This window comes from Muscardinus avellanarius (assembly GCF_963383645.1).
Source record: "Muscardinus avellanarius genome assembly, chromosome: 11".
NCBI lineage: Eukaryota > Metazoa > Chordata > Mammalia > Rodentia > Gliridae > Muscardinus > Muscardinus avellanarius.
The window spans coordinates 36,895,680-36,922,794 of record NC_137797.1 but is presented as its reverse complement, the minus strand read 5'-3'; the positions used below and the strand labels follow the sequence as shown (position 1 = coordinate 36,922,794).

The window sequence follows — 27,115 nt, the reverse complement described above, 5'->3', positions numbered from 1 at the left end:
TTCTGGCATTATCCCTGGCACTCTTATTTTTGTCAGAGGAAACTGGTCATTCCCTCAGTGCATGAGTTATTTTAGGACAGTTCTCAATGTTTTCCTTCTTCAAGTGTGATTTCAGGATGAAATTTAAAATATCTCAGTTGGATTTTTATAATGAGAACATATTTTTCCCCACTCATTCTTTCTGGTAGATGAGGTCCTTTAACCTACTAAATAGCTCCCAGGCTATCTTTAGGACACAAAATCTCTGGCTTTGTAAGTGTCTAAATGGCACTTCTTGCTTCTTTACCATTGTATAGTAAGATCCTGGAATCTCTCTAGCTTTATATTTTAGCAACTTAACATATTGTTCACTCAGATATAAATCTTTATCTTCATTTTCCTGGGAAAAGAATATTAGTGAAAACCTTAGTTCATTTTCTGTGGCTAATACAATACAGCAGATTAAGTAAGTTAGAAAGAAAAGAAGTAGTTTATTTGGGCTCCTAATTCTGAGTCAGGGTCAAAGACTTGCGTCTGGTGATGGCCTTCCTAAAAGCAGAGTGCTGAGGTGATACAGGGTATCAAGTGGTGAGAGAAATGTAGTGTGTGTGTGTGTGTGTGTGTGTGTGTGTGTGTGTGTGTGTGTGTGTGTTTCTCATCTCTCCCTTTTCTTGAAGCTATAGATGTTCAATCATGGACTCTACCCAGATGACTTTAATCCTAATAATTTCTCAGAGGCCTCGTCTCCAAACATAGTAAGATTAAGTATCCACCCTTTTAGTACCTCACAATGGGGATTAAACTCCAACATGAGTTTCCGAGAAGATCGACCATATGCAAACCATTGAAATTACTTTTTCTCACTTAGATTGTGTATTAGTCTTCATCACCTGCCTATTGAATGTAATCAATTCTCAGTCTGGAGACATTGGGACATCTTGAATACAAATTTTAAGACTTTTTTTAAAAAACTTTTTCTAAAGACAAGAAATGCAATTGTAAAGAAACCAAAAAGTATATTTGGCAAAAGATTTGCTATTTATGACTTGGAACAAAACTAGACTGGAGTGTGCAGAAGAGGTTTAAATGACATGTATAGAAATTTATGCTTTAAATGACATGTATAGAACTATTTATTTGGGAGTATAGAAATATTAAAGTTTATTTGTAAGCCACGGAAAGATGAAAAACAAAATTAGTTCCCACACACAGGAGGAGCTCAGAAGAGATTCACCTGCATGTATACATTTATACAGATAATTTAACAGTTTAGACTACAGTAGTGGATTGTGTAAACTGTCATTAAGTTACCTATCTTCATTGTGGATCTTAACATTTCACTAGAATGTGTTCAGTTGGGAATTTTTATTCATATCTAATTTAAAAAATAAAATAGTCTAAGACACTCTTTATCTGAAACATTATATTCTTAGTGGAAGAAAATGCATATATCATTTTTGCTGTTGGTTGCAGTGCCAGCAGTGCCTTGTTTGTAGTAAATATGCAACAATACTCTTTGAAGAAAAACACTAATTACCGTATAATGATTAACATATTGAAAAAAATGTGTTTAGCCCCTTTCATTGTTCTATTGCTTTACTTAGTGATTGAAATATTAAACCCTATCAATTAAAATTAATGCTGCTGGCGATTCTCAGTAGTTGTTATTATCTGGAGTTCTAAAACTGGGCTCCTCAAACTGTGTATTACTACGTAGTGCTCATTAGATTAAATACGTTTCCTTAAACTTATTAAATAAGTTTCTTGAGACACTGAATCCAAAACAAATTACTATAGGAAATATCAACTGAGTTAATTTCAGATTATAATGGGTTCCAAAATTTCAATCATTTAAAGAATTTCTGTGAATGTGCGGAGAACATCTAAATGTACTTGTAGATGTCTCACGAGTGAGGTGAAGGACTCTTAATCTAGAGGAGAAGCAGTCTCTCCAGATATCTAGCTGCACAAGCCCAAGTTCTAGGGCCCTGCTTTTCTTGCATTGGGGTTTAAAGGACAACTCACATCAGACATAGTGACCAGGCCTATAATCCCAGTACTTGGGAAACTGAGACAGGATTTCAGGATTGAGGTCAACCTCACAATTTAGTGAGCGCCTCAGCAACTTAGTGAGACTCTTTCAAAATATAAATAAGTAAATAAAGGGCTGGGGATGTAGCTAAAGGCAGAGTGCACCTGGATTCAATCCTCAGTAATAAGGAACTAAGTAATTAAGCAAGCAAATAAATGAATGAATGAATGAATAAATAAATAAATAAATGCCAGGTTTTAGGTCCTCATTTCTAAGGGCCCACTTTTAAAATTAAACTTCCATTATAAAAATTGAGTATGATTACATATAAAATGTACTGCTTTGGCAGGTGATATTATATATAATGAAAATATATGATGGGTTGTCATATATATATATATATATATATATATATATATATATATCTTTATTTTCACTGGTATATATATATGGAACAAGTTTGTGATGATAAAATAAAAATTGATAGTTTTGTTCATCATTATGAGCAAAGTCCTTCTGGTCATGGTGTTTCAACTGTATATTGGCAAGCAGGACATGGATTCGCTTGCTGATGTAATGACATTTTTTATCCAAACAGCTGGCACATTACCAGTTGCAACAACTCTAAACAGACCTAATATTTCAAATATTTTTAAATTATTTAGTTATTTTGATTTATGCATAAAACTTATTTTATTGAATAAAGTATACTTAAGGTAAAAACATGTTGAGATAAATATATTATGAATATATAAATAAAATATTCAAATTTTACTGCTTTTGATAATTACATATAATTTACAGTTTTAAAAATAATGATAAATAGTAAATAAAATTAATAGTATTTATAGTATAGATATGAACAATTATTTGCCATTTATAATCTGTATTTAAATGAACTTTTCTAGACTGGAGTAATCCCAACTTGAAAATTTTACCTGTTAGATTTTCCTTAGGTCACTTAGTCTGATATAGCTTTCATTATTATTATCAAGCGAGTCATTTATTTAAAGGGATTAAAATCTAGAAATTTATGAAATATGGATGTTAATGAAAAGACCAACTCAAACTTTAAGCACTGTATTTCTGTGAACTTTGCATAACCCCTAGGTACCAACAAAGAGATTAGTTATAGATTTTCCCAATTGGCTTTTTACTTTCATGTCGAGCCAGTGATAAAATAGACAAAACTGATGTACTATGAAATCTCTTTCTAAAAGTTAATCCACAGACTCAGTTTGAAATCTCCTTTGGGAATTTGTTTCTTTCACTAATGATTAATGGAGCTTCTTAAGTGGCAGAATATTCACTAGGAAGTTTTCACTAAATGAAATATTGATTCAGCCCTTAACTAGGAGAAGCCCAGCTGGAAAAACTAATCTTGAGATCTCCTAGTATTCTTGTACTTTGTCTCCACCATTAATCAATTATTACAGTACTCTCTAGTATATTCATATAAACTCTTATAAGTCTGGATTTTGAACTGAAATCCAATCCATTCACTGCTTTCTTATGCAGGCATGAGGACTGTTCCTTTAAAAATAATAAAGAGAGAAAATTTTAAAATAAAACAGCAATTTCAGCCTAAATATTATGTTAATTATACATTTCAAGATATTGTTTCAGTCTTGAAGATCCGAGAAAATTTTTACATTCAAAAGAAATTCAAAATAGTCCAACTAAGATAAACCATTTGGAAACTTTTAGATGGGAAAGTAGTAAGTGTAACATCAGAATATTTTTAATGTAAAAAGCTTGTGTTTGCTCATTAATTTAGGAAGATGAAGTTAAAGCAACAGTACTAGTGATAGAATCAGAATATTTTCTCTTTTATGCTGAATGAACAAATACTCTTACATCATAACACTATCACATCTCAAAAATATTTTATACCTAATATTTTATAATTATTACTAGATGTTATTTTAACATTGCAGCCCTGTCTTAAAGAAAACTTGACTAATAGAGACTCAGCACATAATATAAATTCATTAATAATGTAATAAATAATTTGGTAGGGTGGGACATGGATAGTTGATCTCTACATTTATTTTAATTATTAACAACTTAAATTTCAGAAAGTAACTTTCCCTTGCCTTGATTAGATCCTAGTTAAAGATATCATGTCATTCTTACTACATTATCTCTGTGGTGATTACCTCTGATTATCTTACCTTCTTTGTTATCTTAATATAATACTCTGTTTTTGAACCATATTATAAAATGAATGCAACCAGATAAAACAATATTTGCCCTTTATTTTACCCCTTAGGGTAAAAGTGTTAGTTTGTAATTTGGCAAACATTGATTGGCAGCTTTGTCTACTAAGTAGATTCAAAATATATGTACCACATCTTCTTAACTTTCTCAAACTCTTCTGTGCGGAGGAGTGGTAATGGGAACTGAACCCAAGTAGGTTCAAAATATATGTACCAAATCTTCCTAACTTTCTCAAATTTTTGTGGAGGAGGGAGGGTAGTTGGAACAGAACCCAGGGGCATTCTATTATTGAGGCACACCCTCGGCCCTTTTTTATTTTTTGTTTTGAAAGAGGGTCTCCCTAAGCTACAGTGTGCTGGCCCCAAAACTGAAATCCTCCTATCTCAGTCTTCTGAGGCACAGTCTTTAAATGAGAATCATGTGCCAGCCTTTCTCAAACTCTAAAACTGTCAACCTTTTTATCTACCTCCTAACATTTATAAATCATCTGAAAATTGCCTTAAAGAACCAAGCTCTCTTTCCCTCTTTATTTAAATATCAGTAAGGGAAAAAACTTTTCCAGATAGGAAATGAAAGGGGTTTGGAAAGGTACCATCTCTGTCCTGAGTAAATAAAGAACCCTGGTGCTCTTTTGTGCTTTCATCAAAGAAGATATATTTATCCCTCACTTGTTATTATCTTTTATTTATTTCCAATTACACAACAGTTTTAGCTATACACAGGTATGTTTTATGACTGTGGTTGACCCTATCCAGTTCTGTTTTTTCAGGCCACATCTTTGATAAAAAGAAAATATCAAAATTTTATTTTATAATTGTATTTATGTAAATTTATTTACTGCAAACAGTCTAGATAGAAGGAATGACTCTTTTAAAAATATTTTTGTTTAATTTTTATTTTTATAAGTGGAACATATTGAGAGTGGTGTACATTTACATTGTACTTCATGCCCTTCCCCTCCTTTCCCCCCCATAGAGAGTGTGCAGGTTAATCATGTTGTATTTATGCTATTACACATATCCGTATGTAGCTCCTCCATTGAACAACCTCAGATTTCTTCCTCTCCTATCCTTCCATTCAAGCTTTGCTGAGATTTCTCCTCCATCATCTGGAATCCCTCTGGTATTACCGCTACTCCCTAGCTTGGACATAGAGAAAACAGACTCTTTTTTTAAGTATTGACTTCAAGGGAAAAATTATTTGAAAAAGTCTCAATATTTATGTATTGGTGTGTGTGAAAGAGCCACTCAAGTCGTTCAAATAGTTATTTTCATAAAATAAACTAAATCTGTTTTTCTGGTTTTTTAATGTGTAGTTATTGATGCATCATAGTGAGATTCCAAGTGATACAAACATCTATGCACACGGCACTTGCTGTGTTTCCCTCCAGACCCTACTTCACTCCACATCCTCCTTCCTCACGCATGTTAGTGACATTGGTAGTGATACCTTCATATGTGGACATAGCATTATTTGAATTGTCTTTCATCAGTTCCCCTCCCCCATCTCATCCACCCAATCCACTTACACTATTCCACTAATCCATTATTTATCTGAAGTTCCTTTTTTACCCCCAAGTTTTCACTCTAGCATACATATATGAGAGAAACATATGCCCCTTGGCTTTCTGGGGCTGGCTGATTTCACCTAGCGTAACATTCTCTAGTTCTATCCATTTTCTTGCAAATGACATAATTTTGTTCTTCTTTATGGCTGAGTAAAATTCCATGTTGTGCCTATACCACTTTTCCTTTATCTAGTCACCTATTGCTGGACACCTACATTGATTCCAGAATTTGACTGTTGTGAACTGTGCTGCTATAAACATACTCTACATTTATGATTCTAATTGGAGGTTCTTCTCTTAAACCTTAGCATTTTAGTAATCTTATCTATCAGCTCTACTCTAGTGTTTAGGAACTGTTAGTTTCTCTTTTTTAATTAATGGAATTTATTTTTAGAGTTGGCATGAGTTAATAGTAAAATTGACCATTAAGTAAGAAAGTCCCACATACCCCATTTCTACACATACACAACTCCTGTTATTAACATTCTGCACCAGAATGGCATCCTTGTTACAGTCAGTGAAACATGTTGAGACATTATAGTCACCTAAAGTCTGTAGTTTACTTTGGGATTTACTCATTTATCCATAATTATAGTATTATACAGCATAGTTTTCACTGCCAAAGAAAATCTGTCTTCTGCATTTCCCACTCTTCCAACCCCAAGCCCATGAGAACTAAAAATCCTCCTGTCTTCACAGTTTTGCCCTTTTCAAAATGTGATATAGTTGGAATTATATCATATTAGACTTCTTATATTGGCTTAATACTTGTGATTTTTTTGTGGTTGACCCAGGGTATTCTACCTCTGACCTACATCCCAACTTTATTTTTTGTCCTTTACTTTGAAATAGTATCTCAGTAAGTTGCAGAGGGCCTCACTTAAGTAGAAAAGGTTGTCTCCGAATTTGTGATCCTCCTGTCTCAGTCTTCTAAGTACTGGGATTACAAGTGTGTACCAACTAAATTCTTGCAAATTTAAGTTTGTTATGTATATTGATTTTCTGGATCATATGATAAGAGTATATTTAGTTTTATTAGAAATTGTCAAACTATTTTCCACAGTGGCTGTATCATTACTACCATCAACAATGAATGAAAATATCTATGACTATGGACTATCTCTCAATTTGCATACTTCTCTTTCATGATAGTTTTTTTTTATTTCTTTTAACTTAGGACTTTACTTGTTCAAGAAGTCTACTTTGTTACTGTGACCATCAGTAGCATTGTGAAAAGCATTATTTCTCCTATTTACATATGATTTAGGAAATTATTTCTTAAAGGCTGGGCTAGATAGAAAGTGCTTGCTTTCTTATTTTTCTTTTTATACAATTTGTATTTTAAATTGACAGACTTTAGCTAGGTGTGGTGGTACACAGTTTTAATCCCAGTCTTTGGGAGGCTGAGACAGGAAAGATCACAGGTTCATGGCCAGCCTCAGCTACTTAGTGAGGCCATCTGCAACTTAGTGAAACCCTGTTTAAAAATAAAGAATAAAAAACAGGGCCGGGGGGGGGGTAGCTCACAGGTAGAATAGCCCTGGGGTTCAATCCCTAGTACTGCAAAATAAATAAATAAATAAATAAATATATATATAAATAAATAAATAAATGAATAAATAGACTTTTAAGTGTACCTCAAGAAATTTTATTATAATCTTTAGCGAGGTTTGGGAGAAAATATAATTTTAGATGTTCCAGATCATAGAAAACAGGCTGATTTCCTGGCTCTTTTGTCTTAGCACTGCTTAAACTATACTGAGATTCATACTCAAAGTTCATCTCTCTGATTGAAATAAAAAGATTTTCAGCAGTACTAATTATTTTCTTTTTAAAAGAAATTATCTGATATTATTCTGTCTATAATGCAGCCTTCTTATACTCTAAAGTACAGCCTTGATTTCAAAGTTTGTTTCTCATCTTTGCATTTATGGAGAAAATGATTAAATGTATGCCAAGAAATATAAAACTCACCTTGTACATGACAGGATACCATAACTTTTTTTTTTTAACAAACTTAACTACGTATAATATTTTCTGCAAAATCAATCACATGTTTAAAGATATACACTGTATGCCAATATTACATGATTATTTAAAAAATAAACTCTTATTAGCTTTTTTCCTGTTTCCATTAGGCATTCTTTACTTAAAATATTACCTGCTCTAAGAATCCTCAATGGTGATATGCTAACTTCTTACCCAGAAATTCATACTGAGGAACACTATCATCTAGAATCAGGACATTTCCTGGCATTTTGTCAGTCCCAGATTAGAGAATTAAACTTACTAGCTGAAAACTGTACTGTAAAAAGGTAAGATTGTTATCTCCTTTTGTTATATTTAAAATAAACAATGTAATATATGCATATGAATTAAAGTGTTCTGATCATCACAATCTACTGTTTTCTCTTTAAATAATGTTTGAGGGGATAGTCTATATTGAAAAAATTCTAGGCATTATGTTTTTTATTCTTAGGAATATATCAGTATGTACTTTGAACAGTATTTACATGTTTAGTAGCTAAAATATTAGATAATATAAGTGGAATCATGAAAATAGTTTAAAGACACTACAAATATTCATTGACAAATCATCAAATAATCAGTCATAAGTTTATTCAGCTATTATTGTGGGCAAATATATTTATCCTCAAAGAATCTAAATTAACACAAAAGATTATTAACATAAAAGACTGGCCGGGCGTGGTGGCGCGCTCTTGGGAGGTGGAGACAGTAGGATCGCGCAGGTTTGAAGCCAGTCGCGCTGGCTTAAGAGACCCTGTTTCCAAATAAAATATAAAATAGGTCTGGGAGTAGATTGGAGGTAGAAGGGTTCCATCCCCAGTACCACACACACAAAAAAGATTATTACACATATACTTGCATATTAAGTATTATAGGACCACACTAAAGAGTAGCAGTCTACACTTCCTTCTATTCAGAGGGAAAGCTGATAGTCATAATCAGATATTATAAAAGCCAACTTTCTTTTCCTACTTTAAATTCTGAATGCATTATGAATGAATTACAGTGGTTCTTTTTATAACTTAATTCTAAAATTCGCATTGCTCTAGGAAATGGAAATGCAAAGAAAATATTTTTGTATTTTTCACTTGTGATGACTCTTTCTTATAATCAGATAAATAATATGTACTACATCAGTAAATTCAATACCCAGCCATAAACATTTGATATCTCAGTATTTGAACTGAACCTTTTATGCACTATTAGCGAAAAAAATGAGTAAAATACAAAATATCAAAATTATATTGGAGAAACCTATTCTAATGTCTAGGAACTAATTATCTTTACATTTTAGAAGATAATTATAACTTTAATTATGTTTGCTGTGATTAATTTTTTATATATTTATGTGCTGCATTACTTCTAAACAAGAATAGTTCAGCTTGTGGCTATATATTATATACAGTGAGAAAATGTAAATTAGAAATAAGTAAAGTTTTTTTAAAAAAAATAAGATTAAAATAAAGGAAGGTATATAAAATATAGCTGAGAATATGGCTCATATAAGAATTCTTTACATTTATTATTGAGAGCTTCATATCTAGTAAACATGAGAGTTAGATAACAATCACCTGTCACATTTTCTAAAATACAGAAATTCAATAATCGTTCATAGGAAACTTAACCACTTATGTCTTAAGTACTGGAATTCTCTTTGCAAAGGATTATTTTTCCAAAGAAAAATAGAAATAAAAACTTTCCCATAATGTAAGCTCTTTGATTAAATGTCCAATACAAATATTTTCTATGCCAAGAGTCATTGTAGAAAGCTCTTTTAACTGTACTTCATAAATAACTTCTCCAAATTTAGGCAGCCATGATTTCTCATGTTTATGGTACTTAACACATGAATTTTTCTCATTCATTTGTACCAAAAATACCTTGAATAAAAATGGTCCTAAAACTTCCAGACATTTTGTCTGGACTTACAGATCTAAGTTAACTAAGAAAATATTTTCAAAATTTGTTTAAAATGCGATCATTTTAATATAAATAACTAGAAATAATTTACAATGAATGTTTTAGTGAAGGTTACTGTTTACTTTAGATCATATAGCAAATTTTATTTTCAAAATCTATAGACATTTTGATATTTGTGGATATAATTCATATTACTATATGTTCTCATCATTTTATTTGTTTAGGGATGTATTCACCTTGGACAGTGCAGAAAATCTTTGCTATTATTTTAAGAAATTGATAACACTTAGTACTGAATACAGATATGCTCATGAACATGGGGATGTAAATATTACTCTGAGGAGAGAATCAGGAACCCAGGAAAACCATATGGTCCAAGCAAACGGTGACGGCGCACAGCAAGATGGAGCCTTCCATTTCTGTGCAAACAAACATACAGCAGACTCATCAGCTATTTCTGAGCAGCTGATAAACTCTGGCTCTAGCAGTTCCCCATTAAGTGACTGCTCTACATGTGAAGATACAAAAGGAAGAAATCAGGAAAAAACAGGGGGCCAGAAGAGAGAAGAGAGCAAGTCGTGCAGTATCCCCACCAAAGCAGTCCCATCCATGGAAAGAGCAATGGCAAATACTCGGCTGAAGAATCTCCAAAATACTGAACAGAGTGAAAAAATGTAAGATTAGAAACCATTTTTATAGATGTTATGTTCACTACTTTTGATGGATGATCTTAGTCAGTGATACCAAATAACAACCTCAGTAAAGATTTAAACTACTATAGGATTTCATATCAGTTCTCTTAATGAGGTTTCCATGCTATGCACAAATTATTATTTGCTGTACATATTAATTTAGTGAGATTTTGGCCAATGCATTCTAAGCATAATAAAAATAGCACTTTCTGAATAATCATTTAATTTGTTAAAATACACCTCTGTATGTACCAAATATTTGCTCATTGATTGAGTAAACAACTTAAACATGTTGCAAGTATTTGCATTTCTTATAATTTTCTCAGCGTAACATATGGCAACATTGTTTATGATTAATGACATAAACCCCCAAATTATGTCATTTGCAGGGAAATGGGTGGAACCCGCAAACATTATACTAAGTGAGATTAGTCAGAAAAATGAAAAGACAGATGAGCTCTCTAATATGCAGAAGCTATGGAGAAAACATGACATAGGAGGGACAGAGGGAAATGCCTCAGTGGACACCTATACAAACTTAGCAAGTTCATCGCTGGGCTGGGAGAGGGAGGGAAGGGGGCAGGACCTGGGAGAGGGTGAGTACTGTGTGCATGTATACTTCTACCACCCTGAATTTTATCAAGATGTATGATTACAAAGTGCCAATAAAATAAAAAATGAGGAAAAGTTAAATTGCATAAAAAGAAAAAGAATGACTGGCTTTCATTGTTTATTGAGCCAGCAAAGATTGGTTTTTATTCTGGCCTATCAAGTTCTTGTTCTTTCTTCTTTTGGCCTGAGTGTCAAGCTAACAAGAGAAAAATTGTCAAATTCAGTTTCTCCTATAATAAATGATTTTGAACAAGGCAGAAGTCAGAAGAGTATAACAATATAACAGTAGCAGTTCTTTTCCCAAGTCTTTCTTATTTCAAAGTTGTAAGTGTGAATAGTGATTCTGTTTTGAGAGCAATGTTAAATAGTTTGATATGCTAAAACTGGCATTTATTTTCCAATGAAAGATTTTTAATGTTTACTAAAATGGCTTCAGAGCCAGGTGTGGTGGCGCACGCTTGTAATCCCTGTGCTTGGGAAGCAGAGTCAGGAGGATCAGGATCTCTCAGGTTTGAAGTCAGCCTCGCTGGCTTAAGAGACCCTGTTTCCAAATAAAAAAAGTTTTAAGTAGGTCTGGAGTGTAGCCTGGAGGTAGAAGGGTTTCCAGGAACCTCAGAACCACACACACACACACACACACAAAATGGTTTCAGTATTTCCTGATTTATATTTTATTGACTTATGTAATGGTTGCCTTGCTTCAAACAGATGGTGCCTATTGAATTTTTATAAATAATTCTTGGGAATCCTTAATCATTGATAAATAAAATAGCCAAGTGATGATAGTAAGTAGGGATGAATATTTAAACATAATGACAAACCAAAGGCCTAATGTATAAAGGCAAAAGAAAATGATACCCACCTACTGATTCTTATTCTGAGGATGTTTTTTACATTTTGAATTTTACTAAGAAAAGATGATGATGATGATGATGATGATGATGTTAATGATAGAGCTGTTTTTCTAAACTGGAGCATACCTTACATTCAAGAAAGTCTAAAGCCAGTTGTTTTTAAAACCTGCTTTCAACGTACTGAAAACAACTCATATGTTATATCACTGAGGAAAATGTCCTTCATCTATCATTTTGTTTTTCCTGGAGAAGTTTTGATGATATTATGCTGAAGTATTTATGGTTTCAGTGACCTTAGAAGAAATTCACAATTATCATCAGTGAAACTTATATGTATCTGTAGAGAAATATAAGATGCTATCTTTGGTTCAATATATTCTCTTATAAGCTTTTCATTCTATACTACTTATACATAACAAATATGTTTTTTATTCTGTTCTTTATCACCTACAGTACCTACTATAATGTTTTAAAATCTGCTAATCAAATGCATAACAAAATTGCAAAGTTCTGTTTAAGTGATTTGTTGAAATGTGACTATATTTCTATTAGAAGTGCAAATAATTAATCTTAGAAGTTTTACCCATTTACTTCAATTTCTATTTGTAAAATATATTGAAGGTTTCTACTGTTGTTTGTTATTTAAAATGGTATTGATGATAATAACCAAAATAAAGCAAAATAGCAATATAAAATAATGACATTATTTCTTTAGAGTTTCCTACATATATACTACTATGAGAAAAAAGTACATTCAGGTCTCATAGGATGTATAATTCCAATTTGTCCTAAGACAAATTATAAAGGACAAAAACTTAATATGTTGGCAATTTTTAAATTATTGGAAACTGTTTCAAGGGAATATTGGATGATGAAATCTTTTCTCTGCCATATACCTTTTAATCCAATCTGAGGAATTTAAGAGAGATTAAGACAGAATATTTTACACTTTGACTATGTTATTGCATATGTTGATAATATCCCTTCAGTATGTGGGGAAGGGAAAAATTCTGATTTAACTCTTTGTAAGAGTTAAATGACTAAACAAACCCTGAATTAATTTATGATCAGTGTATACATTTAGTCAGATTTTACAATTTTTTTATGCATAGCTCGGAGGGGATCTGAAACACACAGCATTGACTGATTTAGCGCCTGTAATTGGCAAATAAGTATAGTACATATAAATGTTAGATTTTTGACTGGCTTTATAGTACTGTGTACTTAATAGTTGGTAGGGAGGCAAGAGAAGCTAGTAAGGGTGACACAGTGAAGAAGGCTGTTTCTTACTCTCTGAGGTTGTTTCTCCACAGTGAAAATTGCCTCACCCTTCTTTACCTAATTAAAATTGACTCCTTATCTGTTCCCTCTCTTCTGTATCACAATCCACCCATACACATACACCTCTAGACCAATACCCTCAGTATAAATAAAAAATTCTCTGTAATATCTCCCTTCTTAAAGAAATAAATTTCCCTTGAACTCACATCCCTCTCTAAACTACTGACCCACTCACTGCCTCCTTCAGATTTAAAAGCTTCCATACTATTTTTACTTCTATAACTACAATTCAACAAAAGAAGGGTATTTAATTAATATTTTATGTGGTTCATTTTTAATGTGCCTTTGATTTTATGCATTCTAAAAATATTTTTCTCCTCTTCATAGTATGGCAGCTATGGTAATCCAGGCATGCTGGCGTGGTTATATTGTACGCAGACAGACTGATTTCTCTACAAGGATGCATTCTGCTGCAACAGAACCGCTACCTAATCCCTTCATCAATAATCAGACCATTTTCAAGAAAGAAAAAAGAGAAACTATTCTGGATATCAAAGAACAGAGGGAGAAGGCTGCCATTTTTATTCAGGTTAATTTCAATCTTTTGGTAACATGGTTAACCATAAAAAATTTATTAGTCATCATTCACTGTGTTATTCTGTGTTTAAAAACAGGTATAGATTACAGTGAGGTATAGATTGGCTGTAGTTCAGGTTAGTATCTAGTTTGATGGAATAGTCTTTAAATCTAAAATTACATTTTCATGACTGTGGATCAAGCTGAAACACACAATCTTATTTAAAACCTCTCCTCAAATGTGTCACTTGTCAAATTGACTAAGTTTTGGTTAGCCAGAGTAAGTCTCATTTGATCTAATTGATAGCTATTTCTCTAAGTATGTTAAAAAAAAAGTCCACCAAATTAATTTATTAAATAAAAAACCCAGACCAGATTTGAAGTGGATTTTAACTTGGTTACATTTCTATTTTTATTTATTCACTCATCAGATTTTTTTAGATTTTTCAGGCACTATTCTAGAATTAGGAAATAAAACTACAAACAAAACAGACAATATATCTGCTCTTATAGAGTTTACCTACTGATGGAATAGGCAAACATAAAACTAAAAAATACATGAAATAAGGCCTATAGAAATGAACAATTTTGTGTTTCAATGGAATGTTAGTAACTAAAAAGTTTATCATTTCCCTTCATTCACTGAGGAAATATTTCTTGACATAATTATCTTACTAGTTTACATTTTGTGGGAATGCACAGTTACTGAATATGTTAGACAGTGATACGAATCAAGAGACAAATGCAAAGCAGGATTGGAAAATCAAAGGAAACTTCATTTTCTATTTCATAGTTTTTGGTACTGAGGATTGAACTCAGGGGTGTCCTACTTCTGAGCTAGACCCTCAACCCTATTTTTTAATTGTGAAACAGGGTCTCACTAAGTTGCAGTGGGCCTTACTAAGTAGTTGAGGTTCGCTGTGAACATGTAATCCTCCTGTCTTCCCCTCCTAAGTATTGGGATTACAAGCGTGTGCTACCATCCTGTTGGAAAATTTATAATTTAAATACAATGGATATGGAAGCCTTACAAAAGATATCCTTGGAGTGAGAGATTAAGCCATTAGATATCTTGAGAAAGAATATTCCAGCCGGGCGTGGTGGCGCACGCTTGTAATCCCCGCGCTTGGAAGGCGGAGGATCGCGCAGGTTCGAAGCCAGCCGCGCTGGCATAAGAGACCCTGTTTCAAAAATATAAAATAGGTGTGGGAGTGTAGCCCGCAGGTAGAACGGCTTCCAGGAACCCCAGTACCACCAAAAAAAAAAAAAAAAAAAAAAAAAAAAAAAAAAAAAAAAAAAAAAAGAAAGAAAGAATATTCCAGGCAATATCAGATTCAAAGGCCCTAATTTGGTAGAATAACCACAGTGTTTAAGGAACAACAAGAAGCCAGTGTGGCTGAAGAATGACAAAGGGGACACAAAATACAAGTCATAATTCACTGAAAAAGACTTTGGCTTTTGCTTCAAATGATATGGGAAAACACTTGGAGTATAGTACCAGGAAGATCAGTTAGGAGGCTATTGCAGTGTCCTGACAAGAAAGAATAATGACATGGACCCAAATGTTTGCAGTGGAGGAGAGAAGGATATCACATCCTAGACTACATTATTTTTATTTTAAAGGTATGTATATGTACTTTGGAAGTAGCGGCTGATAGTATTAGTGCATGGAGATATGAGGAGTCAGAGATTTGGCACTAACAGAAGAAAAACCTCAAAAATTAAAAAAAAAAAGATGTTAACCTTTCTCTGATGTTTCTGAATCTTACTATAAGGCTATAGTTTTCAAAAGAATCGCCTGGGCTGTGTTTCTAATGTACTCAACTTGTCTGTACTATACTCCTTCTGAGAGCAGTGCTTAGACAGAGCTAGTAATGGGAATAAGAGAATGGCAGTTGAGTCAAGAAAACTGAGAAAAAGACATAAATTTCAGTTACTATTTTAAGATACTATTTTATTGCCTGGAAAACGTAGCTACCATGCAATCCAGGCTCCTGCCATTATTGGGTGGGCAAGACCTTTTTCAGCATTAATAGTAAATGACTAATCAACTCTTGCCTCATTCCTCTTAGTAAAAAGAAGTTTGTTATGTTAGGAGAGTGTCTGTTTCTGTGACGGACATCTCTGATGAATATTATTTGGCTGAACTTCTTTGTATCTATAATAAAAATAGAGTAATTAGACTTTTAAAAATGTAGACTAAGCTTATTTTATTGTGCATTCTGGTAGTCAACTCACTGAAGTCAATTTTATGTTTACTTCTTCTGGAGGAAGTTATCAATTTATTAAACCACTCATCTTAAAATATACATTCTAGATTGCCTTAAGCATCCCAGGGAGCAGAATATAACATAGTAGAAAGAGCCTGAGCTTTAGACATATAAAAAGGGAGATTTCATGAAGGATGTGCTGGAGACTACGCTCTGGTCACCAAAATCCCCATTCTTCTAGCCTACAGGCTGCCTGAACTTTTCTGCTTCCTTTGCAGTTATATTATGACTCTTTTCCTAAGTTCTGATCAATAGCATGTGAGAGGAAATAGGCACATGCATCCATATCTTCTCCATAAAACCTCCCACAGGAACGCCTTCATATTATTTTCCTTTTCTGGTTTGCTAACATGGTAGCACCCTCTGGGAGACAGCCTCTGCGGGATCTTTGGAAGAAACCTGTTGAGGCTGAAGAGTCTGCAAGCCCTAGACACCTGAATCACTTCATATTAAAGTGCTGTCTCTTAGGCTAAAATATCCTCTTGGCGTTTGCTATGTTATCAAGAAATAAAAAAATTATTTTTGAGTTATTATACATTTTAATCTATTTTTCACAGAAACTCAAAAGATATCTGTGACTGGATATTTGGCAGATTATTCCTTTGCATCTTTATCAAGAATAGTGGATCTAACCCCATTGTGGTGGTGCACACCTATAATCCCAGTACGTGAGAGGTTGAGACAGGAACGTTGTAGGTTTGAAGACACTTTCAGCAGTTTAGTGAGGCTGTCAGCAACTTAGCAAGACACTGTTTCAAAATTTAAAAATAAAAATAAAAATAGGGATTGGGGTTTAGCTTTGAGGTAGACTGTCCCTGGGTTCATTGTTCAATACCACAGAGAGAGAGAAAAGAATAGTGGCTCTATCCATAAATGGCCCTGTCTCTCTGAGCTTCAATATGATGTCAGATTACAAGGCACCAATAAAGTATATTAAAATAAAATTAACCTATCCATAATTATTGCAATTATAAATGAAAACTAATGAAAAAAGTTTGATAGGTCACCTAATTTTAAACAGTAAAATTTGCTTTCTGACTTTATATAATTATATCGATTATTAAACTACTATCTAATACTGATTCTTAAAATCCAACACATATCTTCTTTGTCATGACTTGATTATGAAAAATGAATCATTCTTTTTGGAAATATTTTAGTATGAATTTCTATAATACCTATTTTGTATATATCAGCAGTACATTACAAAAAACTGACAGCTATTTTCATAATTTAAAACATTCTATCAGTATTTAAACATCTACTATTTTATAAATGTTTGTTTAGAGATTTTTCTTAATCAAAGTACAAGTCCATTGCTTTACCTTAGTTTACATGATACTTTATATATACATATATATAAATTCACATACACACAAACATCTACACACACACACACACAGTAACCCCCTCATTTTCTTTGAAGTTTACTTTTTGAAGAAACCAGGTAATTTATCCCGTTGAGATTTCTACTTCCTGAATTTTGCCAGATTAATCTCCATCACATTTGACATGTTTCTTTTCCTCTTGTTTCATATAAATTGACAGTAAGATCTAACATTTGATTTGATATAGGTTTAATATTAAAATGAGGTTATTTCTTAGATGCTGGTGTGAGGCACAGAATTTCTGGTGACCTTTTCAAGGGTATTGGGGTCCATTAATAAAAATTACCTAGGTCAAATTTTTATAAATGGTTTGTAAAATTATGATACTTTGTATTTTCTACTTCACGTATTAATTAAAATATGCCTATAAAGGGGAACTTTGTCTAATCCATTATTTATTTATGCTGAAGTACAGTTCATAATGGAAAGACAGGATATATATTTGGTTGACACCTCTTTATCAATTTTAGGTCAATTTCTAGAAGTCACCATAATGCATACTATTATAATAAAGTCATAATTTAAAAATATAGAATGTGTATTTTTCACTGCATTTATTTTCTCATGCTCAAATTGTCTTTTATTTGGATGATTGTAGCCTCTTAAAGTTAGATTTTTTGACACAATTAAGTAATCTTTAAAACTTTCCTTGCTTTCAAATGTGGCATGATATTCCAAGTTCATTTAATATACATTTTATCCCAAGCCTAGAATCATTTGTTTCTCCAAAGATGCTTGTTTCCTTTACTGGGAATAATATATAAAGACAATATATAGAGCGGCACCTATTGCTATTAATATAATCATTATTTTTATATTCTTTTTGGTGCACTAAGCTTAAAATATACATGTAAATGTATATTTACATAATGATACATACATATACTCTTTAATGCATCAAATATCTGTGGAGATTCATTATTTATGTTAGTCTTTTATCTATCTCTAAATGGTATTGTTTGCCTTTATTGTTGTTAATTTTTAGGATTTCTAGTTGGAATATTAATATACCTTCAGATATAGCAACTGGAAATATTTTATCCCATTCTATTAGTAACTGTTAACTCTGTTTACATTGTCTTTGGATATACAATTTTTTTATTTTTTTATTTTTTAGGGAGTCTGTATACTCCTCTGTTGCCTGTGTCATTGAAATCATAACCAAGAAATCACTGCCAATTTCAATGTTGTGAGGTTTTATGACCCAGATTTTCTCCTAAAAGTTTATAGTCTTAAGATTTGTATTTAGGTCTATTATCTATTTTGAGTTAATATTTGTATATGGGATTAGATAAGGGTCCAATTTTATTCTTTTCCATGTAATTATTATTTTTTAACAATATTTAGTCATTTGGTTTTATATTTGCATTTATATTCTTTTTCTTCAGAAAATCTTTGTTCTTTTTTTGGTGGTACTGGGGTTCCTGGAAACCCTTCTATCTCCAGCCTACACTCCCAGACACCTATTTTTTATGTTTTTATTTGGAAACAGGGTCTCTTAAGCCAGCGTGGCTAGCTTCGAACCTGCGATCCTCCTGTCTCCGCCTCCCAAGAGCGAGGATTACAGGTGTGCGCCACCATGCCCGGCTGAAAAAAATCTTGGTTCTTAATAATGATATATTCATTCATTTTCTCCTCTCTCTCACTTTCCCTACTTCATGGGTAGGAGGAGAATGGGAAGATAAGTATATTCATCCACATTCATATTAAGTGTGAATAAACAGATACCACATAAGTGAGATGAAACAGGCTATATATTCAAAGTGTACATGTACATGGTTGCACAGTCAAATATAAGCAATGAATATTTGGACAATTCAAGCTTCCACTGCTTCCTACCCTGTTTTCTGACTTTATATGTAAACATTTTTAGAATTTTATAACTAATAATTTAATTTTTAAATTTAAACAATCACTTATGCATATATACTTCAATATATGTTTATGTAATATGTTTATTATATATAAATAATTTTTCTTTGATAAATAGTAGCAAGGACAACACTTCCTTGCTGTTTACACTTGCATACCCTGAAGCTCATTCTCATGCAGTATATATTTTATTGCCCTTAGAGGTATGCATAGTTCAGAAAGCCTCCCTATTTCAGAATTGCTACAGAATCTGAATGTGTTTAGTTTCATTATTGCATGTTGACTTTATTTTTAAACAATGATATTACCTCTCTAATATGACCATCTGTATAGGTTAAAGTGTTCCTAACTGTGCTTTGGCTTATTCTAAGCACAATAATTAGAAAATTCACAAAATTAGTTTTTCTTTGTACTTTGTTTTTACTTTAGAATAAGTCCTGGAGGAATTATCATATAATTGATTGGTTGACCTACATGTGCATGAGGGAGTTTTAAAGATTCTTTTCTGCTTACCACAAAGAAAATCTCCTGAGATTCAGACACATGTAGCCATTTAATTTATCTTGCAGTTTTAAGTGTCACATAAAGTTCAGAAAACAGATTATTGAGCCATTAAACTAAGTTCTAAGATGTTTTATCTTCTGATGGGATAACAGAGAATCTGATTTGGGGTTTGATCTATAACCCTGTATAACATAGTTTAAATTTTTGTTTAGGCAGTTTGGAAGGGCTTTATTTTACGAAAGAAACTGACAATAGCTCTAGAGGCTATCAAGAATGAAGGATCTGAAGAAGACTATGAAGAAATAGATTTAGAGGATTTTACATTCGATGAAGTAAGTACCAACTAAATATAAAACAATTACTGCTCTTGAAATATATTCGCTATACTATTTTGGAACTAAGCCAGTTACGAATTTTATGCTAACAACATTGTGTTATAAATTTTCCTTTCCAAGTAACACTTGGGACAGTATGTCACTAGTTTCCTAACATCTACATTTGTCCTATAACCTTGTACAGTGTGTAAAGGTGTTCATAGAATGATTATAAAGTACCTTATACCCATTGACCAGATTCTCCAGTGGTTAATATCTTATTTAACCACAGTGAAAGTTACTTATGGAATTAACTTTGCTACAACAGTATGATCTGACTGACTTCATTCAAATTTGCTAATTGTGTTATGAATGTCCTAATTTTAGTCTGAGATTCAATACAAAAATCACAGATTACACTTATCACTTTTCTTTCATCTCCTTTAAACTGGAGAAATCCTTCCATTTTTAATTTGCATTTCATGAACTTAATAATTTTAAAGAATATAGAAGTCTTTTGCTTATAGGTGGTTGGACAGTGTTAAAAAATTTCAGAAACAAACAATTTATTTTAAATTGGGGTTAATCTATAACCCAGTATAATATAGTTTCAATTTTTGTTTAAGCAGGTCAGAAGGGCTTTGTTTTACTAAAAAAAAAAAAAAAAAAAAAAAAAAAAAAAAAAAAAAAACCTGTCCAACAGCTCTAGAATTTGTAAAGAATGAAGCACAGTCCTGAGACTGTCAACCTGCATCCTACCCAGGACAGGCATTATCCCTTTGTCCACTGTATCCACACTGTCTGCCCTACTAGCCACCTAGTGGTGGTCCCAGTTATCAGATCAACTGCTGTAGCATCATAGTGCTCAAGCAATCCTTATTTTACTCTTGTAGTTGGAGTGTAGAAGCAGCGATGCTGCCAATTTTATTGCAGTTCTGTTTTGTTATTTGCTACTGTTTTGAAGCTTTTACTGTATCTAATTTATAAATTAAACTTTATAATGAGCATATATGTATAAGAAAAACTACAGTATATATAGGGCTTTTTTTTTTTGTACTGTCCCTGTGTTTTTCATTCATTCACTGGGGGTCTTGAAACCCATCCCTGGTGCCTAATTCTAAGAGTTAAATGAAATTTTATGTTTGCATGGTGAATATGTCATGAATATGGCACATCAGTTAACATTTAGTAATACAAGAATTTTTCAAAATTCAATCAGGAGAGGTAAAATAGATTTTATATTTTTCTCTACATGTACTATCAGATATGATTGATTACGTCCAAATTCCATTGTAATACTGAATTGTGAATTCATTAATATTGTATCAAAGACTATGGAGATAAAGCTGTTGATGATATAACACTATTGCTCTCACCTCCCTTATTTTCCTAATAATAGTCATACTATTATTTTAAGAATTCAACATTGTTCTGTTTGAATAGGATATCATTTTTCAAAATATGCTGCCCATCAGTATGTTTCTAAAAATGTCAGGATTAATATTCTTAATTGGTATGAGGATCATACAATTGCAAAATTTATAACTTTTTGTCTCTTTCACTTCCCATACTCAAAGAAATTGAATTGTGTCATTCCTAAAATTTCCTTATCAAGTTATTTATTTATCTTTGGGGAAATATACCTTTATCTCTATTCAATAAAAAGCCTAATTATGTTGAAAATAATTTAAATTCTTTAAAAACACAATTAGACCTTACACACAAAATTATTCTAATTTACTTGATAAAGAAACTGCCTTACTTATTTTCTTTGAAATTCAGTCAAATTTGCCTAATTTTTAATATATGAGTGAAATGAAGCTGGTTTTCTTACTGAACAGAATTTGTTTGCAGTGAACTTCAAAATAGAAAATATGATTTTATAATTACTTTTATTTTGCTAAGTTGTGGGGGGCCTCATTATGTAGCTGAGACTGGCTATGAATCTTTATCTTCCTGTCTCAGCTTCCCAAGTACTGGAATTACAAGCCTGTGCCACCAGGCCTAGTTTCATAAGGACTCCTAAATGAGAGATCAGCAGATGTTCTTTCTGTTAACATCATTCTGACTAAAAATATGCAGAGCTTTTCAAAATATCTATAATAGCAAGAAACCATGCATGTTTTCTTTCTAGTGGTCTTTACATTTTTATTATATTTATTCCTAAGTACTTGGTGTTGTCTAATATTGTGCTTAATTGTTATATATAAATGCAATTTATTTTTTGTATATATATGTTGTATTTAGCAATTTTGCTGAAATTACTTAATTATTTAAATAGATTGTCAATTCTTATAAGTATTGGATATACACAGTCATATCGTCTGAGAGTAATGGCTTTTCCTCAATTTTTATACCTGCAGTCCATTTTTGGCTTTGCGGTACTGTCCTGATTACCAGCTCAAGTACAGTTTGAATAGTGATGACCATAGCAAACATCCTTTTTTACTTCCTGGTTTCAGAGTGAATGTTCTCAATATGATCATCTAAATGATAGGCTTCCTATAAGTCTGTTGTAGAAAACCTCTGTTGATTAAGGAAGTTACCTTCCTTAGCATCTTCAGGGTTAAGATGATGATGACGATGATGAGGAGGAGGAGGATGAAGATGATGATGATTCTAGACATGGCATGGATTCTCTCAAATACTTCTTATGCATGTCACATTGATTTTCTAATTCTAAACCTTATATTCCTAAAATGAGCCTATTTAACTATAATGTTTTATCCTTTTAATATATCAGTAGACTTGCTAATATTTTGTTTTCAGTTTTTTTTTACTTGAACTTAAGAAGTTAAGCTGTATATTTTATGTCTTTTATAGCTCTTTATTCAGTTTTGATATGTGTTGTCCTTTTATATTTGATTGGAAAGTGCTTCCTCTGTTTCTATTTTGTGGAAGAATTTTGTGTAAATTGGTCTTTCTTCTAAAATTTTCTTTTAGTACATTATATACTAGGGAAATATTTCATGTAAACTTGAAAGTGTATGTATGCTGCAGGCATTTTTAAAAATCTTCAGTGATTTGGAGATCTGTGAGTCAAGAGAGAAGTATTAAAATCTCTTATTTTCATTGTGGGTTTCTTTAAATTGGCTTTTATTTATCACCTATTTGGTTTCATACACTGAAGCTACTGCCAGAGCCAGCCGGCAGAGTAGGGGTTCTGAAGTGAGGCATGAGGAAGAAGAGTTTTTAACCCTAACTTGGGGGAGCCGCCAGCCTACTATCTCTACTGGTCGACCCCTGTTCGTGGGTCAATATTTCCTACAGGTCGACGACTATGCCTGGGTCAGTATTCTCTATTGCGCAGACATTCCTGGCCAATGAAGCTTCTGGGTCAATCTCGTCTTTATTGCGCTGACGACGCCTTTGTTTTTCCAGAGGTATTTATACACAGCTACAAGTCAATCAACATTCTCGTGCTACCAGCACCAGAATACAATAAAGACCCTTACAAAACACATCATTACAGTTAGGTCAATCAGTGCCCTCATGTCATCACCACCTGATCTTCTCTCAGACTTTTTTGAACTTTCCATAACCCCAAACCTTGTTGATTCTGGGCGAAGGATAGTCAGCGACACCAATCTAGGGGAAAGCCTTAATGGCTCCCCACAATTCCCCATTTTTTTTCTCTATTCAGTGAAGGCTGTGTCTGTCTTAGGTTGTTTCCTTTTTGTATCAAGGATTACCCGTCTTTGGATAATACAGAGCTAAGCTGTATATCCTGTCTTAGGTTTCCTTGTCTCAAGGAAATCTTACCCGTCATTGACTACCAGGCTCTTAAATGGGGGTACCCTTCAAAGGTAAATTGTGCACTTCTGCTGAAAAAATGTTCTCACTTTGTCCTGAGACCACACTTTGTCCCAAGTCTCTAATAAACAAGGTATTGGGAGTATCATGTAACATAGGTATTTCAGCAAGACATTTCCTCCAGTTAACACAATGCTTTTTACATGTTAAATCAGTTTTACAGAGTAAACAAGTTATTAGTGGGCTTACATTTTTATCTTTTTTCCCTGGGTAACCAGGGCCCCACAAGACCAAACCTTCAATAGCACAATTACTTATCAGTCTTTGTCCAAAATAATCAAAATACCAATTCTTTGTCCAAAATAATACTATCAGTCTTTGTACTATCAATTCTCTGTTCAAAATATCAGTCTCTGTCTTTGTACTATCAATTCTCTGTCCCAAATATCAGTCTCTGTACTTATCTGCAATACCACAGGTGTCAACTGTAGACATCCCATCTTCCTGACATTTTTACCAGTTCTTTGTCCAGCCTAACCAAAAGTTTTTGAAATGGGTGTAAAATTCCCGACATTTTTAACAGTTCTTTGTTCAGCATAACCAAAAGTTTCTGCAATGGGTGCAAAATTCAAAGCAAGAAGTCCCAGCAATTGCGAGTTGTTACTGAAGACAGCGATCCCCCACTGCTCCTAAATAGCTGGATGAAGTATGGGATGATCTGGAACGTAAGTCCATGTTTCAGTCATCAGCATTAATCCGAGTGTCTATCTTTTAGTCATTAGCATTAACCCAAGAGTCCTCTATCTTTGCTTGATCCATATGCCGCACAAGCCGCTCAGGTAGCCACTGTGCATTATCTTCATCCAGATTTTTTCTTAATGACAAATATGGGTGAATTTCAAGGGGAGTTAGAATTTTCTATATGGCCGTAGTCAAGCTGTTCCTGTACTAACTGCTCCGCGGCTTTTATTTTTTCTAAGGTTAGGGGCCATTGATCAATCCAAACTGGTTCCTCGTTTTTCCAAGTAATAGGATCGGCATGGAGTACAGGCTGATCAACAGCCCCTTCTAAAAATACCCTAGACTTGCTCGAGGGCGTTGTAAATGAAGCTTTAAAGGCCCTATAACACCTTGATTATTTATCCCTAGACCTTCTTCCAGTAAAAGTCCTTGATCTAGCGTTTGCTGCGTCACTATAGGACTGGGGCTATAAAGATATACTCCCATGTTCTGCATAACATCTCGGCCCCATAAATTGACAGGGAGTCCTGGAACAATATAGGGCTGAAAACTCCAGTATGGCCTTCCTCATCTTTCCAAGTAAGCCAGTCACTGCTTTGTTTGGGGTTTTGCATCCGTCCTATGCCTTTAAGGTGAGTGAGGGAAGAATGCTTAGGTCACTTTTTAGGCCATAGATCAGCTGTTATGACAGAAACATCTGCCCCTGTATCTAATAACCCTGAAAATTCTTTCCCATTAATAAACAATGCTAATTCTGGTCTTTGAGTTCCAATTGCTTGGACCCAAAAAGCATCTGATGATCCACATTTCTTTTTACCCCGTTTAGGTCTCTGAGCACTATTATTCGTTTGCACCTGAGGTAGCAATACTAATTGTGCCAGTCGTTGGCCTGCATTAATAACAGCTATCCCTTAAGGAGAATGTGTCATAAGTTTTATTTCTCCTTCGTAGTCAGAATCAACTATGTCATGGGCTACTATAATTCCCTTCATGGTGACACTACTCCGTCCTAACAACAATCCTACTGTCCCTTTAGGTAACGGACCATAAATGCCAGTAGGAAGGGCTTGCATTCCTATTTCGGGAGTTAATACTGTATAGGTGGAGGCACAGAGGTCCAATCCTGCGCTGCCTGGGGTTGCTATGAATAAGTCCTGAATGGTTTGTTTTGTTGGCAGTTGTCCTGCTGTGGTACAGCTGTCTGAAGTGCCCCATAACATTGTTGCTGCGGGGCCTGAGGCGGGCTCCTCTTTCCGTTCCCCGACAGGAACTGATTCCCTTGCTCATCAGTCCTTGATTTACATTCCTTAGCCCAATGCTTCCCTCTTCTACATCGAGGGCATAAGCCTGGCTCTCATTTATTACTAGCATTCTGCCTCTGTGGACAGTTAACTAAATAACCATTTTGTCTATATCCATAGCTTTTAACCATATTATTCTTAAGTCCTGATTTATGTTGTTGGAAAGGATTTCTTGTACAGTTTTCCCTTGTAATGCTGTAGCCTTAGCTAGTCCCTGTGTACATGCAGGTCCTATATCGGAACATAGTCGAATATAATCAGACATGTCTCCTTTCTTTCTAAAAGGGCGTAAGGCAGCTTGACAAACAGCATTAGCGTTCTCAAAGGCTAATTGCTTTACGAGCAACAGCCTGCTTCACTGTTGCCTATCAATCGACTAGCACTTTGTAATAACCTGGCTACAAACTCCTGATATGGCTCATCTGGTCCTTGTCTTATTTTTGAAAGATCTTCTCTTTGTTTTCCTGAAGAAGGCAACTTGTTCCATGCTCGATGTGCAGCAGCATTGGTCTGAGCATAAGAAGCTAGACTAAATTTTAATTGCTGAGCAGTCTCCCTAAACTGAGCTATGTTTAAATCTGCTGTGAACTGGCATTGTTCTCCAAATTCAGACTTCACAAAAAAAAAAAAAAATCCCCCCCCTGATAAACAAGCTCGGGCTCTCTGTTTCCAATCAGAAGGACACAAAGCCTCCATGGAGAGAGATTCTAACATGGCTTGAGTAGAAGCTGCTGTTGGTCCATATTGAGCATAAGCCGTTTTTAATTCTTTTGATTGTTTGAAAGGAAAAGGCCTATGTCCTCTAATAACACCTCCTTGACCATCAGGATTTTCAGTAACTGGATTGCTTGAAAAGAAAGGGTCTATGTCCTGTAATAACACCTCATTGACCCGGTTTTGTCGGCATCTAAGAAATCTAATAACACTTCCTTAACCATCAGGGTCTTCAGTATCTGGGAAAACTCTAAATCCCCTAGTATCTTCCCCATTTTTTGCAGCCTAATTTATCACTGCTTGAAGTGGTGAAATTAAAGAAAACTCATCTCTATGGTACTGAGCAGCGGTTTCCTCAAAATGCTCCTCTCTTTCAGTATCTAAAGTATCTTCTTCAGGAAGTGAAGGCAAAGCGCCCTCATGTTCCCTCCTAGGTTCTGTAACAAAAAGCCTATGTAACAAAAACAAAAACCCATTGTATATTTTTTGACCCATTG

At 33.7% G+C, this 27,115-nt stretch overlaps 1 protein-coding gene across 1 annotated transcript in view; it reads left to right on the top strand.

The window, feature by feature from the left end:
- Positions 1 to 27,115, top strand: part of LRRIQ1 (leucine rich repeats and IQ motif containing 1) — a gene marked incomplete at both ends in the record, with an annotated part of 216,869 nt that overhangs the window by 72,530 nt on the left and 117,224 nt on the right. Inside the window, 4 exons of the mRNA XM_080704824.1 lie at positions 7,937 to 8,113; positions 9,971 to 10,420; positions 13,573 to 13,774; positions 20,008 to 20,127. Coding sequence (XP_080560950.1) covers positions 7,937 to 8,113; positions 9,971 to 10,420; positions 13,573 to 13,774; positions 20,008 to 20,127 — 949 coding nt within the window. The remainder of the gene's footprint in view (positions 1 to 7,936; positions 8,114 to 9,970; positions 10,421 to 13,572; positions 13,775 to 20,007; positions 20,128 to 27,115) is intronic.